General features: G+C 34.4%; 1 protein-coding gene and 1 non-coding gene across 2 annotated transcripts; one reads left to right on the forward strand and one right to left on the reverse strand.

The window, feature by feature from the left end:
• Positions 1–6,097: 6,097 nt before the first annotated feature.
• Positions 6,098–14,541, forward strand: LOC133030909 (uncharacterized). The gene has a single exon (XM_061103938.1). The coding sequence runs from the start codon at positions 8,530–8,532 to the stop codon at positions 13,879–13,881; it is 5,352 nt and encodes a 1,783-aa protein (XP_060959921.1). The 5' UTR covers positions 6,098–8,529; the 3' UTR covers positions 13,882–14,541.
• LOC133031622 (small nucleolar RNA R71) lies at positions 9,013–9,119 on the reverse strand. Its single transcript, XR_009684725.1, has one exon. It is a non-coding gene; the product is annotated as a small nucleolar RNA R71 (small nucleolar RNA).
• Positions 14,542–15,208: the final 667 nt, after the last annotated feature.

Raw genomic sequence — 15,208 nt, forward strand, 5'->3', positions numbered from 1 at the left:
AATATGCCCCTATAGACATAGTCTAATTTGAGAATTATAATTGATTAATCAAAACCAATTATATGAGTCTTACAAGCAATATTATCTCAACTAGTGCGGGGACCATGGGTCTATATAACTGAGCTTCCAATAAGTAGATCAAGAATTTATTACTAAAATTCACTAACTTATTAATTCTTCGTTGAATTCATGCATAGAACTTAGAATTGCACTCTCAGTATATAGAATGCTCTATATGTTCCACCATATAGACACACCATTAGTTATCCATTGTTATAATCCTAATTTGATCAATGATCCTCTATATGAATGATCTACACTGTAAAGGGATTAGATTACCGTTACACCCTACAATGTATTTAATCCTTAAAACACTTAACCTCGTATTAATGATATTTCAGCTTATGTGAAATGAGATCTCCACCATTTATTTTCGTTTGGTCACGCTCGAAGGAGATCATCCTTTACTTACTATTCGCCAGATAGAAGCTATAGATTCCATGTTTATGTTAGCGCTCCCACTCAATTGCACTACCGTGTTCCCAAAATGTACGTATCACCCTGACCCAAAAGTAGGCTTAACTAACAAATCAAAGAACACGAATAGCCTCTTGAGATTGAGCCTAATCATAACAGGATTAAGATCATTTGATCTAGGATCAACTAGGCGATATTGACTTGAATAGATATTACTGTAAGTTTAATAAATCTAAGTTAAAGTTCGATATCGGTCCCTTCCGATGCATACTCCATGCATCCAACCTGAGCTTTACTTTAACCAATGCTCTGGAAAGAACAAAGCATTTCTCGAAATGCAAGTAAACTCTATTGTAGATTATCATATCACTAAAACCGTATATCTGATAAATCTAGGAATCTTTATTCACATAGTCATGTTTACTTTCCAATGTATTGAAAGCACAATAAACAGGATCAAGTATGTGAAAAGGGTTTCAGATGAATTTATACATTATGTACATATAATCATGAAATAAGTCATGTGAACCATGCAACATTAAATGTTATTTCTGATCTATATTAATAAGTAAATCTGATTATATTGAAATGAGTTTTATTTAGGGCATAAAACCCAACAAACTCCCACTTGCACTAATATAAAACAAAAAAGTGCATTTCAAATAATCTCAACACCTTGATATACAAATCAAGTGTAGTAGTAGTAAACTCCTCGTAATAGGATCTGAAAGGTTGAATTAAACACAACGTTTTCTCCACTATTACTCTTCCTTAATCACAAAATCATTGATAATGTGAAATTCCTCTCTATATGTCTACTCTCTTGGGATATTGGATTTTATACCTTTGGCAACTACTTTTGGTTAATCAGGAAATTAACACTAGTAGTTAAGGCAATTTGGAATGGTGAAAAAAAATGTATAGAACTTTCCTTAGACTGAATAAGTACCTTTCCTGCAACTTTAACATTCAGTCCCTTTCTGGTAGACCTAGAGACTTCAGATAGGTTTTTACACTTCTCCAAAATCACTATTCCACCCCCAGAGTAATCACCATCTTATCAGAAAGATTTTCTAGCACAAAGGCAAATTTCGAAATCTGATGTGGTGTAGTCTAAGAGTTTTAAACACACCCTTATAGACTAACATATAGTCCCTCTTCTTAATCTAAAGATTTACTTGATTGTCTTCCAATGTTCTTCTCCTGGATTAATCTGATACCTACTCATTACTCCCACTCAACAGCAGGTGTCTTGTCTAAGGCATACTAAAGCATGTCTAAGACCTCTCACTGTTGATTTAAGAAATTCTTTCATGGCCTTATCTTTTCTGGAATAGTTGAGACTTTTCCTTAGATAAATAAAATCTATGCCTAGAAGTCGAGAAGCTTCTATAGATTGCCATTAGAAAAATGAAATTCTTAGTTTCTTATCTTGACAATCCATTACTTGTTTAAACTCACAATGGATTTTAATCACTAGTATCTCCCAAGTCATAAGAAGGTGAGTTCCTAGAAACTCTCCCACTACGACAAAGTACCGTGAATTATGTCTAAGAAAACTAAATGGTATTAATTAATAAAATATATTTTGAAAATAACAAATTTGAAAAAAAAAAAAATATGATATGGTTAGCAAATTTCGAAATTAGTACAAGATTATTTTTAAAAGATAATATTTTAATATCAAAGTAAGATCATTTAAAAAATAATATCTGATCTTATAATTAAAATAATCTAAAATTTCAAAAATAACCATAAGGCTCCTTTGTGAGAAATCAAATTTTCAAAATTCAAAGGCTACTAATATCATAAACTAATTTTAATTAATTAAAAATTAATAAAAATTAATTTTTATTCTAACAATTATATTTTTAACTGAAAATTCAGATTCTACACAAAATTCTACCCAAAATTGGCTTTTGTTTCAATGAAAAACGATTTTTGAATCAAAAGTTATGACGAAAACAAGTTTGAGGCACAGGGGTATGCATTGCATACCCCTGCCCGCGCGGAAAGCGAGACGTGGGCGAGGACAGAGGCTGCGAGCAGCCTCATTTGACCGAGCATGCTGCAACATGCATGTTGTCTGAAGCGTGTTTATCGGAGCGAGCCCAAGTACGTGCGCGTGCGTGTGACACTCAAAACCTGATATTTTCGTTCAAATTCAAAAAATCATAACTAATTCATAAAAAATCCAAATTAGGTTTTGTAAAAGCCCAAATTTATTAATTTTTCATCTAATTTCCAGAAAAAATAATTCCAGATCGAAATAACAAATATTGTAGTAACATATATTGTGATTTCGAAAATATAATCAAATAAGCACATAAACCACATGAAACCATCCAAATCAACAACAAACATCGTTTTAATTCATATTTTATGAAAGTAAATCATTACCATGGCTCTGAGGCCAGTTATTGGATATATTTTACCAGGATCTAGATTTACTAACAAATATGTTTCATTAACATCCTAATATGAATTCTAAAACAATGAAATAAACACATATAAAGTTTAGGAAACCTTACATTGGGTGCAGCGAAATATAATGCCTCCTTTCATTCAGATCTCTAGCCCTTGATTCCTTTCTGTAGCAGAGCATCACCAAGATCTAAACCTAGATCTCTTTCTCTCCTTCCTTTGATGCTGATTCTCCTTCTTGTTGGTTGATTTTCCACAGTCTTACACACTATGATTGAGATACCACTTGATGTGTGTGGGCACTCACTCATTCACTCAAGGATTTCGAAAGTTAGAGAAGAAAAGAAGAGAGAAGGGAAGTGGCGGCTATGTATAGAATAGGAGGCTCAACTTTTATCTGACAGAGTTAAGTGTGAATGAGAGCCATCACTATATATTTATAGGTAACCACCTAGGTTTAACTTAGAATTATTTTGGCATTAAAATAATGAAAAAAATAAATGATAAAAGCCTACAATAGTGGCCGGCCTGGGCTTTGGATAATGGGCCTCACTTATGCAATTTTGCTGTTTTATCATTTCTGCATCTCATTTTCTCAAAAATGTCAATTTTCAAATTCAACCATTTAAATGCTAATTCTAATTATTTAACAACTAAAATTAATTATTAAATAATATTGTCATTTAATATATTTATTAATTAGACATATAAACTCTCTTAATTAATAAATAAACCTAGAATCTCTTTTCTTTACAATTTCGCCCTTGCTTAGTGAAAATTCATAAACTAGACATAGTCTAACTTTAGAATTATAATTGATTAATCAAAATCAATTAACTGAGTCTTACAAATAGTATGGTCTCAACTAGTATGGGGACCATGGGTCTATATATCCGAGCTTCCAATAAGCAGATCAAGAATTTATATCTTAAATTCACTGACTTATTAATTCTTCGTTGAATCCACACATACAACTTAGAATTGCACTCTAAGTATATAGAACGCTCTATATGTTCCACGATATAGATACGTCATTAGTTATCCGTTGTTATAATCTTAATTTGATCAATGATCCTCTAATAGATGATCTACATTGAATAGGCACTAAGTTACCGTTACACCTTCAATGTATTTTATCCTTAAAACACTTAGCTCCGTATAAATGATATTTCAGCGAAGTGAAATGAGCTCTCCACCATTTATCTCTGTTTAGCCAAGCTCGAAGGATATCATCATTTCACTTCAAAATTCCTATAGAAGTTATAGATTTCATATTTATGTTAGCGCTCCCACTCAATTATACTATCATGTTCCCAAAATGTATGTATCACCCTGACCCAAAAGTAGGCTTAACTAACAAATCAAAGAACATGTATAATACTCTTTAGATCGAACCTAAACATATCAGGATTAAGATCATTTGATCTAGGATCAACGGGTGATATTGAATTGAATAGATATTACGGTAAATTTTAATATATCTAATCAAAGTTCAATATCGGTCCCTTCCAACGTATACTCCATACATCCGATACTGGTAAACTTTGCCGATGCCCTGGAAAGGACATAACACTTATCCAAGGTGTAAGAATACCTATCGTTGATTATCATGTCAGTCTAAATCAAGTGAACTGACAAATTAGGGAATAAAATTTCGAACATATAATTAAGATTATATTCCACTGTGTTGACAACACTATAATCATACATTATGTAAATAATCATGAAATAAATCATGTGAACCATGCAACATTAAATGTTAATTCTGATCTTTATTAATAAGTAAATCTGATTATATTGAAATGAGTTTTATTGAGGGCATAAAACCCAACACCTAAGCATGTCAAGATTAAGATCTTTTGATCTAAGATCAACTAGTGATATTGACTTGGAAAGATACAACGGTAAGATTATAATATCTTTACCAAGTTCAATATTGGTCCCAGTCCAATGTATACTCCATACATCCAAAACTAGCAGACTTTGCCAATGTTCTGGAAAGAACATAACACTTATCCAAGGTGTAAGTACACTTCATCGCTGATTATCACATCAGTGTAAATCCAGTGCACTGATGAATCAAGGACTTTGTCTTTTGAAGCATATAATCACAATCACATTCCATTGTGTTGACATCACTGTAATTGTGAATGACTATATGTTCTGGACTTACCAGATTTTGTATATATTAAACTATAAATATGAAAACTACATGTAAACATAAACGACTTCTAATCTTTCATTGATAACAAATCTGTTGGGTTTTGTGCCCTAAATAAAACCCTTTACAATCGGATTAGTTATCAATATAAGAAATTTGAAGTGATTTATGTTTGCATGAATTTTACATGCTAATGGTTTAATATGTTTATTACATTTACACACAAAATCAGTTAAGTCCAGATCATATGTTTATTCACAATTGCAGTATCGTCAACACAGTGGAATGTGATTGTGATAATATGAATCAAAAGACTAAGTCCCTGTTTCATCAGTGTTTTGGATTTACACTAATGTGATAATCAGCGATGATGTGTACTTACACTTGGAGTAAGTGTTATGTTCTTTCTAGGACGTTGGTAAAGTATACTAGTTTCGAATGTATGGAGTATACATTAGAATGGACCGATATTGCAACTTAGTTAAGATATTATAAACTTACCGTCATATCTTTCCAAGTCAATATAAGTAGTTGATCTTAAGATTAAAAGAATCTAAATCCTGATATGCTTAGGCTCAACTCAGGAGTGTTATTCATGTTCTTTGATTTATTAGTTAAGCCTACTTTGGGGTCAGGGTGATACGTATATTTTGGGAACATGATAGCATGATTTAGTGGGAGTGCTGAACATAAATATGGAATCTATAGCTTCTACTGGTGTATAGAAGTCAAGTGATGATTCCCTTCGAGCTTAGCTAAATAGAAGTAAATGGATGAGCTCTTGTTTAAGTGACTAATTCTTAGATCACTAAACATCATTTACAGGTAGCTAAGTGTTTTAAGGGGCAAAATACATTGAGGGGTGAGAACGGCAAAATTATCCCATCTCGATGTAAATCATCTATTTAGAGGATCTTTGATCACAATAAGTTTATAACAATGGTTAAATGAGATAGCATATCTATATCGTGGAACATATAATATGCTTTATATAAGTCTGAGAGTGCAATTCTAAGTTCTAAGAGTGGATGTGATTAGTGGTTAAAAATACACTTTTATTTATTTTAAATGATAAAATAAATTGAGTTTTAATTGATATTTTCATGAAATTATTGTAATATATTTTATAAATGAAAATATTTGATTTTGATTCAATTTATGTCTTTCTTGTAGGAATTAAAGTGTATTTTTGTTGAAAGAAAGAGGAAGGAGCAAAGTTGAAAAGAAATGAAGAAAAAAATGGCATTTTTGTTGAAGTCCAAAGCAACCCAACCCAAAAAGGTTAAGCCTAGCCCATGAAGCTCATCATCAATTTTGTCTCTTCCAAAGCATGTGATGCAATGATGATAAGTCTAGGTCATCATCAACCCTATTTTCCTCTTCCACACTCAACCTTCATCCAAAGAGTAGAAGTCAAAATCACAATGATAACAAAAATAATATTAATTTTATTTTTGATTTGAAATGTCAAATTTAATCTTAATATTTATTTTATAATCCCAAATTTTTATTTATTTATTTTTAGTCCTTTTATGGCTCTATAAATAGGAGCTCATTTTAGTAATTTTTAGTGTGTAATTTTTAGTGTAGAAAAACTATAGCAAAATTCTCTCAACTTTTCTTCTCATCTTTTCTCTTTAGAAATTTTATGAGAATGATTAGCATAATGGCCTAATCTTCCTTGGAAGGTTAGGGATGATTCCTTACGCAAAGTGAGGTTATTTTGTATCTTTGATTCACTTTTTGTTGTAATGTTTATTTGAGTAATGCAAGTTCATATTCCACTTTTATTTTTATGTTCTTCTTCCATCTATACTATCTATGCTATTATACCAAATATATATATAGACTTAGTCATGCTCTTTCTATATATTTTTATTTAGTGATTATAGTAATGGTAGTATTGCTCATTTCTATCTTTTATGTTCATTTTTATTTACTTTTTGTTAAATGATATATAGGTTTAGTCATGCTCTCCCTATGTGTCTAAAAATTAATAAAAGTAATATTAATGTTCATTTCCTTCACTATAACCTCCATCTCCATCTCCATCTCTTTGTCATTATTTTTACTAAAAATATATAGGATTAGTCATGCTCTTTCTATGTGTTACTATTTAGTAAAAATAATATTGATGTTTAGTTTTATATTTAATCTTTTATTGCATTATTGCTTGATGTATAATGTCATTTCTAGGTTCTACATAAGATTAAATTATTTCTTTTATTTTTAAGAACTTGTATACTCAAAATATAATGAACTTTAATGTTCCATCATTTGTGTCAACTTAGTGAATCAAAGGTACAAAATAGCTAAACAAGCATATGGATGATTCTTGAAGCCTTTCTCTCTTTTACTATTGATTACACATCTATTTGCTTTCTTTTAATATTTATTATCAAATTAAAAATCACAAAATCATTTGTTACTACTATCACTTATTATTAACCTTTTGTTTTTATTTTTCTACTAACGCTTTTGTCCATAATCACCTCCCTGTGGAATCGACCGCCCGATCTATACTACAACCACCGCTAGTGGAAGTCACATTTGGGCGTTAAACAAATTTTGGCGCCGTTGCCGGGGAGGTAATTTTTCGAAAGCTAGTGAAATCTACAATTAAGAGGTTAGTAACTTTTTTTTTTTGTTATATTTTATTTTCTTGTGAATATTGTCTTATGTTGTGTAAATATTTGTAAAAAAAAAAATTACCAAGAATTCAAAGTATGCTCTAAGGTTGCGGTTTTATCCGATCTTCCTTATCAGAAATGATTTCTTGAAAAAAAAAAAAAAGTCTATTCCCTTTATTTTTTTTTATTATTTTTTTACTTTAATTTTTATTTAGTGTGATTGTTTATACTATCTTTTAGTTATTGTTTCTTTTTTTTCATTAGTGTTTTATTTGTCTTTTTCTTAGTACTCATAGCATTTAAGTCCTCTAAAAAATCATAAAATACAAAAAAAAAAGTAAGTTATAAAAAGTCCTTCATAAAACGCTTAGTATTTGGTACAACAGTGTAATATTGTATATGACACAAACCAAGATTGTTCTGTCTAGAAAGATTGGTTTTTAAATAAGGTTTGTGTTAGTGTACCCTCCACCTTACCTGGGAACCTCGGTTCTGTCTAGGCAAGGTTGGGACGAAGCGGTACCTTGGCAACCTTTCCAATTGGCCTGGGAACATTTTTGTGTTAATCATTGTAATATTACATTTTTGTGCTATTTACTATAACAAAAACAACCTTGTTTTATCAAAAATAAGCAACTCATTTTTGCTTAGAAAGGTCTTTGGTCGAAAAGGTTAGTGAACCCTTCACACTTACCTGGTAACCCCGGGGAGTTCTAGTAAGTTGTGAAGGACCATTCTAAAAACCTCCAAAGTAACCTGGGAACAAGTTGAACAAAAACAAAATTAAATATATTTAAAAAAAAAAAAAAAAAAAAAAAAAAAAGCAAACAAGAGTGGATGAGTAACTCTTCTTCTGACGAAACCACTTCTAGTGAAACTTCGTCCAATCCATCCACTACTCCTTCTCCCATTCACACGATAATCGGTAATCCTTTCGCAATGAATAATAATAATGAAATACAACAGAGAACACTTAATGATTACCTTCACCCCACCCAAACTTCCATACCATCATGCTTCATATTTCCACCTAATATGCCAAGTCTTGGTGTCAAACCCGGCATTATTCAACTTTTGCCAACTTTTCATGGAATAGAAAATGAAAATCCATATGTGCATATTAGGGAATTTGAGGAAGTTGTTGACACTTTTTATGACCGAGCAACCATCAATGATGCTGCACGCTTAAAGTTTTTTCCCTTCTCCTTGAAGGATAAAGCTAAAAGTTGGTTGTATTCCTTGAGATCTAGGTCTATCGGAACATGGGAAGAAATGACCAAAACATTTTTTGTTAAATATTTCCCTGTCCATAAGACCAACAGTTTGAAAAGACAAATCTCAACATTTTCCCAAAAAGACAATGAAACATTCTATCAAGTCTGGGAGAGATTTAAAGATCTCTTAAGTCAGTGTCCACACCACGGGTACGAGAGTTGGCGCATCGTCAGCTACTTCTATGAAGGCCTCACAAGTCGTGAGCGCCAGTTCGTAGAAATGATGTGCAACGGTGAGTTCCTTCAAAAGGAACCCGAAGAAGCTCTTGAGTTTCTCATTGAGCTTGCTGAAAAATCTCACACATGGACTGGTCCAAGTGCTGCTGAAAGCACCAACAGAAATCGACCAGCTGGGATTTACCAACTTCGGGAAGAGGATAGCTTAAAGGCCCAAGTCGAAGCTTTAAAAAAGCAAATTGAAATCCTTACGACTAAAGATGGCCAAAAAGGGCGCATGGTTGCCCAAGCACAAACTAGACCACTCGAACCTTGTTTCGTTTGTGGAGAAAATGACCATTTAGCTAAGGACTGCTTAGTGTACAAAGAAATGAAGGGGGTTCATGAGGAGCAATGCAATGCCTTAGGGCAATATAACAAGCCATTCTCCCATGCGTACAACCCGGGTTGGAGAAACCACCCAAATTTTAGTTGGAGAGATAATTCCAACCAAGGTCAAACTTCTGGAGGACAATGGAGAAATGAGAATCAAGCTCAACCTCCAAAGGCATATCATGCACCTCAATACCATGCTCAACAACAAGGAAACTCCCTTGAAAATACCATTCATGCATTCATTGAGGAACAAACCAAAATCAATCGCCAATTAAAGGAAGATGTCCAAGAAATAAAAAGTCAATTTTCAAAATTGAACACATCCTTAGCTATTTCTGAGAAAGGCAGACTTCCTTCCCAACCTCAATTCAATGCACAAGGGCAACATATGGCTGAAACCTCCACCTCTAATGATCCCATCATTAAAGGGGTTAACGCCATCACAACAAGAAGTGGTAAAGCTTTGGAAGATCCATCCATCAAAACCACTACTTCAAATTTAAAAGTTGCCCCTGACAGTGCACCGATAAATGCTCAATCAAAATTACCATTTCCCCAGGCTCTTAGACCTGTTGGAAAAATTCCTGAAAACCGAGCTGAACTCCTTGAGCACTTGACACAAGTGAAGATTAATCTTCCTTTGCTTCATATCATAAAACAAGTGCCAGCTTATGCCAAAATCATCAAGGACTTGTGCACTGCTAAGAGAAAGCACCATGTCAAGAAGACTGCTTTCTTGACTGAACAAGTGAGTGCGGTGATCGAACAAAAGACACCGCCAAAATACAAAGATCCTGGTTGTCCCACCATTTCATGCCAAATTGGGACTCATGAAGTCAGCCAAGCTTTGCTTGACCTTGGCGCGAGTGTGAATCTCATGCCTTACTCTGTGTACTCGCAACTTGGTCTTGGAGAAATGAAGCCAACATCTGTTGTGCTGCAGCTTGCTGACCGCTCTATCAAAAAGCCTCGGGGTATCGTTGAGGATGTTCTTGTTCAAATTGAGAAATTCTATTATCCCGTGGACTTCCTTGTTCTAGATACTCAATCTGTGGTCAACATGGAATCCAAAATTCCCATCATCCTTGGAAGACCATTCCTTGCCACTGCAAATGCTTTGATCAATTGTCGTAATGGTCTAATGAAAATATCATTTGGAAATATGACACTTGAGGTCAACATTTTTCACATTGGGAAACAACTTCAAGAGGATGAAGAATGTCATCAAACATTCATGATTGACAATCTTGTTTCTGAAGAGATTCAATTGCAAAGAAATTTCGTTAATCTTGATGAACTCCTCTCTCGCCTTGAAAATGAAAATCCCAGTTTTGTTGAGTCCGCTCTTGCTACCGTTGATCAATTGGACACACAAAACAGAGGGAAGAAATTTTGGAAGCCACACTTTGAAGCATTACCTCGTGAGAGGGAAACGCTAAAAGCTTCTGCCGAAGAACCTCCCAATGTTCAACTGAACCAACTTCCAAAGGGTTTGAAACATGTTTTTCTAGGAGATGGCCAAACCTTTCCAGTTATCATCTCGTCCGACCTTCAACTTTCTCAAGAATTGCAGTTACTCGAGCTACTGCGAAAATACAAACTTGCGATAGGTTGGACATTTGCTGATATCAAAGGTATTAGCCCTCGAATTTGCACCCATCGAATTAATCTAGAAGAAGAAGCTATCCCACGAAGGGACCCTCAAAGAAGACTGAACCCCACAATGAAAGAAGTGGTGAAAAATGAAGTGTTAAAACTTCTTGATGCTGCTATCATTTACCCGGTGGCCGACAGCAAATGGGTCAGTCCAGTTCAGGTAGTACCTAAGAAATCAGGTGTTACTGTTGTCCAAAATGACAAAGGGGCCCTTGTTCCCACCAAAACTGTGACGGGTTGGCGCATGTGCATTGATTATCGAAAATTGAATGCCGCCTCCCGTAAAGATCATTTTCCGCTCCCATTCATTGATCAAATTCTTGAGCGCGTAGCTGGTCATCCTTTCTATTGCTTTCTCGATGGTTATTCAGGTTACTATCAGATTGAGATTGCATTAGAGGACCAAGAGAAGACAACTTTCACTTGCCCTTTTGGAACATATGCTTTCCGGCGTATGCCATTTGGACTGTGTAATGCACCAGCTACTTTCCAAAGATGCATGATGAGCATTTTCAGTGACATGATTGAAAACACCATGGAAGTTTATATGGATGACTTAACAGTCTTTGGAAAATCTTTTGACGCATGCCTTCTCAATCTTGAGGCTGTTTTAAAACGTTGCATCGAGAAAGGTCTTGTGCTTAATTGGGAAAAGTGTCATTTTATGGTATCTTCTGGAATTGTCTTAGGCCACATTGTTTCTGAAAAAGGGATTGAGGTTGATCAATCTAAAATTGACCTCATCTCTAAACTTCCTACCCCTAAGACTGTCAAAGACATTCGGTCATTTCTTGGCCATGCTGGTTTTTATAGGAGGTTCATAAAGAATTTTTCAATGATTTCTCGCCCATTATGCAACCTCCTAGCCAAAGATGCTACTTTTGAGTGGACACCAAAGTGTGAGGAGTCCTTCCGAACACTTGTGAATTCACTCACTTCTGCTCCCATTATTCAGTCACCCGATTGGAGTCTTCCTTTTGAAATCATGTGTGATGCCAGTAATTTTGCTGTTGGAGCTGTTCTTGGACAACGAAGGGAGGGGAAACCTTTTGTTGTCTACTATGCAAGTAGAACTCTTAATAGTGCTCAAATGAACTATTCCACAACTGAAAAAGAGTTGCTTGCCGTTGTCTTTGCTCTTGACAAATTCCGAGCTTACCTGATTGGATCACCTATTACGATCTTCACCGATCACTCCGCCCTTAAGTACCTCCTTTCCAAAAAGGATGCTAAGGCACGCTTAATAAGGTGGATCCTTCTCTTGCAAGAATTTGACATAACAATCAAAGACAAGAAAGGTGTTGAAAATGTAGTCGCGGATCACTTGTCCCGACTTGAATTTAGTGATCCCGCTGATGGCCCACCTATTCATGATGATTTCCCCGATGAACAATTATTCGTTGTTACTAAGTTACCGTGGTATGCGCACATTGTTAACTACTTAGTAACTGGTGAGCTCCCTTCTGAGTGGAGTTCACAAGACAAACGCAAATTCTTGGTCGAGGTGCGAAATTTCTTTTGGGATGATCCATACTTATTCAAGTATTGTCCCGACCAGATTATGCGAAAATGCATTCCCGATGATGAGGTGTCTAGTGTGCTAAATTTTTGCCACAATGATGCTTGTGGTGGTCACTTTTCTGTGAAGAAAACCGCTGCAAAAATCTTACAATGCGGTCTTTACTGGCCCACTTTGTTCAAAGACACCAATAATTTTTGTCGCTCTTGTGTAAGGTGCCAAAAGTTAGGCTCCTTGTCCCGTCGGCACATGATGCCCTTGAACCCAATTGTTGTCATCGAAGTATTTGATTGTTGGGGGATAGACTTTATGGGACCATTTCCACCTTCTTTTGGTTACCTTTACATCCTTCTAGCTGTGGATTATGTTTCAAAATGGGTCGAGGCGGTACCTTGTCGAAATAATGATAACGCGACTGTTGTGAAATTCTTAAAAGAAAATGTGTTATCGAGGTTTGGTACCCCTCGCACTATCATTAGTGATCAAGGCACTCATTTTTGCAACCGATCTTTTGAGGCTCTTATGCGAAAGTACGGTGTACTTCACAAAGTTGCCAATGCCTATCATCCACAAACCAATGGTCAAGCTGAGCTAGCTAATAGGGAGATCAAAAACATTCTTGAAAAGACGGTAAATCCCGACCGCAAAGATTGGTCAACACGTCTTCAAGATGCACTTTGGGCATATCGCACTGCTTACAAGTCCCCTCTTGGGATGTCTCCTTATCGGCTTGTCTATGGGAAAGCATGTCATTTACCTGTCGAACTTGAGCACAAAGCTTATTGGGCTATTAAGGCCCTGAACTTCGATCTACGTGCGGCAGGTATGAACCGAAAACTTCAATTGTCTGAAATTGAGGAGTTGAGAAATGATGCTTACGATAATTCTAGGATCTACAAAGCAAAGCTGAAAGTTGCTCACGATAAACAGATCCTAAGAAAACATTTTGAGCCGAATCAAAAAGTACATTTGTACGATTCTCGTTTGCATCTCCACCCCGGTAAGTTGAGATCGAGGTGGACTGGTCCATATGTGGTGAAACAAGTATTCCCCAACGGTTCTGTTGAAGTCAAGGACCCAACCGATGGGAGAATTTTTCGAGTCAATGGCCAGAGACTGAAACATTACATTGAGAGTGTGAGCCTTGTTGAAGAGGTCCTTCTTGAGGACCCAGATTATACACTCTGAATGTTTATTTTCCCTATCTATATATTATAGTATTTTATTTTATTTTTATTTTGTGTTTTTGTATTTTTGTATTCTCTATGTTTGTTTTGGGTTACTGTTATCAGGTTATCTCCACTCTCGCCCCGTGCATATTCTCGTCGATCAGGTGTACTCTTTTCCCTATCTTTTTCATTTCATATTTTTTGTGACATTGAGGACACTGTCTAATTTTGAGTTGGGGGTGGTGAGCTCTGGTGAGCGTTCATTTAGAGAACTGTAATTGTCTTGTTGAATTTTTTAAGTCAAATTTTTTTCAAAATTATCCAAGCATGATAGTAAAATTACAGTTTGAGTCAATATTTGCTATATTTTGTTACCAAGTTGTGATTTTCAGAGTCCTTTTGTGCACTTTCCAAACATGTGGTAAAATGGTTGTAAACACATATAGTTAAGAAAAATTTTGAGTGTAAAGTTTTTCATTTTTGGTGAGTTGTGAGAGTTGAGAAAACAACTTTTTGAACTTTCATTGATCATTTGAGTTGGTAAAGTCAAACTTTTGGAATTTCAAACATGACATTTACTAGAGGGATTAATTTTATGTCAAAAGAGCCTTTGTGTTTATTTCTTTGTAACTTTATTGTATTTCCTTATATCTTTATTTTTATATGTTGTCTCTTGTCAAAAAAAAAAAAGGAAAAGAAGAAAAAAAAGTAAAAAAAAAAAAAAAGATCATCAAATCAAAAAAAAAAAAAAAAAAATCATCAAAAAAATATATATAATGAAAAAAACAAAAAGAACAAGAGCAACATCATTTTATTTGGATTTTCAAGAAGTCTCCATCTTTTTTTTTTAGAAGAAAAAAAATAAAAATAGCAAAAGTAATATCATTTTATTTCTATTTTCCTCCATTCTTTCCATATCTAAAAAAAAAAAAATCATGTTAGTTTATTTTATTTAAAAAAAAAAAAGAAAGAGAAGCATCACATGTCTCTCTAAAGAAAAAAAAATTGTTATTATATTTCTTTATTTATTAGTTAGTTAGTTGGCTCTTTATTTTGTGAGTTTTTCATGTAAATCCCAAAGGTTGTTTGTCATTTGAATTCTATTGGTTTGATATGTCTATCTTGTGATCAATATTTGTTCAAACTGCTTGTCCTAAAAAGTTTATCCTCTCTCATTTGTGCGTTAATTGTTACATTTCCAACTCCAAAGAGTGTCACCCTTCCAATATAAATACTTTCAATACCCGTGAAAAAAAATGGAGTTGAGACCTTTACACTTTTGAGATTTTTCGATACTATTTGTGTTAAGACTTGAAATAAAATAAATACAGTTTGGTGCACACACA

This window comes from Cannabis sativa, chromosome 9 (genome assembly GCF_029168945.1).
Source record: "Cannabis sativa cultivar Pink pepper isolate KNU-18-1 chromosome 9, ASM2916894v1, whole genome shotgun sequence".
In the NCBI taxonomy this organism is placed as follows: Eukaryota; Viridiplantae; Streptophyta; class Magnoliopsida; order Rosales; family Cannabaceae; genus Cannabis; species Cannabis sativa.

Coding starts and splice junctions, on each gene's coding strand:
- LOC133030909 (XM_061103938.1), top strand. CDS start 8,530: ATGAGTAACTCTTCTTCTGACGAAACCACTTCTAGTGAAACTTCGTCC.